At 34.4% G+C, this 1,390-nt stretch overlaps 1 protein-coding gene across 1 annotated transcript; it reads right to left on the bottom strand.

Annotated features, from left to right (window-relative positions):
- Positions 1–278: 278 nt before the first annotated feature.
- Positions 279–1,384, bottom strand: LOC111384599 (protein indeterminate-domain 7-like). The gene is made up of 2 exons (XM_023008908.1): positions 1,008–1,384; positions 279–804 (listed from the first exon to the last, which is right to left on the bottom strand). The coding sequence occupies exons 1-2, from the start codon at positions 1,183–1,185 to the stop codon at positions 404–406; spliced, it is 579 nt and encodes a 192-aa protein (XP_022864676.1). The 5' UTR covers positions 1,186–1,384; the 3' UTR covers positions 279–403.
- Between the last annotated feature and the right edge of the window lie 6 nt (positions 1,385–1,390).

The following is a 1,390-nucleotide window of genomic DNA, read 5'->3' as shown; positions in this document are numbered from 1 at the left end:
TTTTTTTTTTTTTTTTTTTTTTTTTTTTTTTTTTTGGTTGTATTTAACAATATACGTGTACTGATTATATTGTGGGACAAAATGCAACCTGCCATGTATTGAAGTCACATGTATGTACACACACACTTGCAGTGCTTGCTTAACAACAAATTAAGTCAGGTCTTCAACAAATTTGAGTCGACTAATTAACTTTTTCAACTTGGTTCAGTTCGTGCAAAGAACAATCACGAAACAAGATTTAAAACCCAATATTAAAGAATGAAAAATTGCCATAAAATCAAGTATCAATAGACAACTGAAACTTGAGAACTTCAAGGAAAAAAAAAAAGTATATACTCTATGTAAGTCAAGAAAATAAAACCAAATGTAGATAGTTTAGAAAAAAGGTTCAAGAGATCATTCATTACCTGGAGAAAATGGTTCCACAATCACATCTATATTCTCTTGTTCCACACGTTTTAGAATGAGCTCTCCAATCTGATTGAACTGCATAAATCTTTGAACATTTCTCACATTTCCATTTCTTCTCCCCATGTTTTCTGCAGTAATGTTTCTTTATTCCTGTAAGATCCCCAAGAGCCCTAGACGGATGGTGATGAACACATGTTGGCTCAGGGCATACATATGCTCTTTTTCTGTTATCTGTGCTGCTTCTTTGCTTCAATTTCCATGGAAGATTGTGCCCTCTTCTGTGGAGTTGAAGGTTTTGATCTCTCTGAAAGCCCTTGTTGCAGATCTCACAAACAAATCTGTTGGTAGCCAAAAGGGTATTTGGAGATAGTGCTATCACTTCAGCATCAGGATCTACACCACCATGTTTTACATAAAAACAAGGTAATTAAGCCCTAATTCCTTCTTACAAGAAGCATAAGAAATAAAATGAAAATCGAAAACAAACATGGCACTCACATAGACGTCCACTTTCCTTCTATATAGGAGAAGAAATGTACAAGTTTCTAAGTATTAAAAATGATAATTAATTGATAAAGTAATCCAAGTAAACTTACCAGGATTTCCAGGGAGGCTTCTCTTCTTCTTGATTTTCTGTGGCTGATTTGGAATAATACTGTGGGTTTTTTGCAGCACTGATTTTAAGCTACCATAGTCATGAACCCTAGGACCTGAAGAAATACTAGCTTCCTCAGACTTAGAATTAGTAGAGTTGGACATGACAGAAGGAAACATGTCTGCTGAGAATTCAATAATCCAACTTTAAATTCTTGAATTATAATTACTACAAAAACTCAGCCCAGAAATAGCTAATTCCTGCCTTAGAATATATAACTAAAGTTGTAAGTTTGAAAATTTCCAAAACGCCGGCGTTTTCATTCTGAACAGCAGTCGTGTCATGTTTCTCATTTCCGACTCGTGAATAGATTATGATGATGAT

The sequence above is a fragment of the Olea europaea genome, unplaced genomic scaffold, assembly GCF_002742605.1.
Source record: "Olea europaea var. sylvestris unplaced genomic scaffold, O_europaea_v1 scaffold29483, whole genome shotgun sequence".
In the NCBI taxonomy this organism is placed as follows: Eukaryota; Viridiplantae; Streptophyta; class Magnoliopsida; order Lamiales; family Oleaceae; genus Olea; species Olea europaea.
This window is presented reverse-complemented; position numbering and strand designations above follow the sequence as displayed.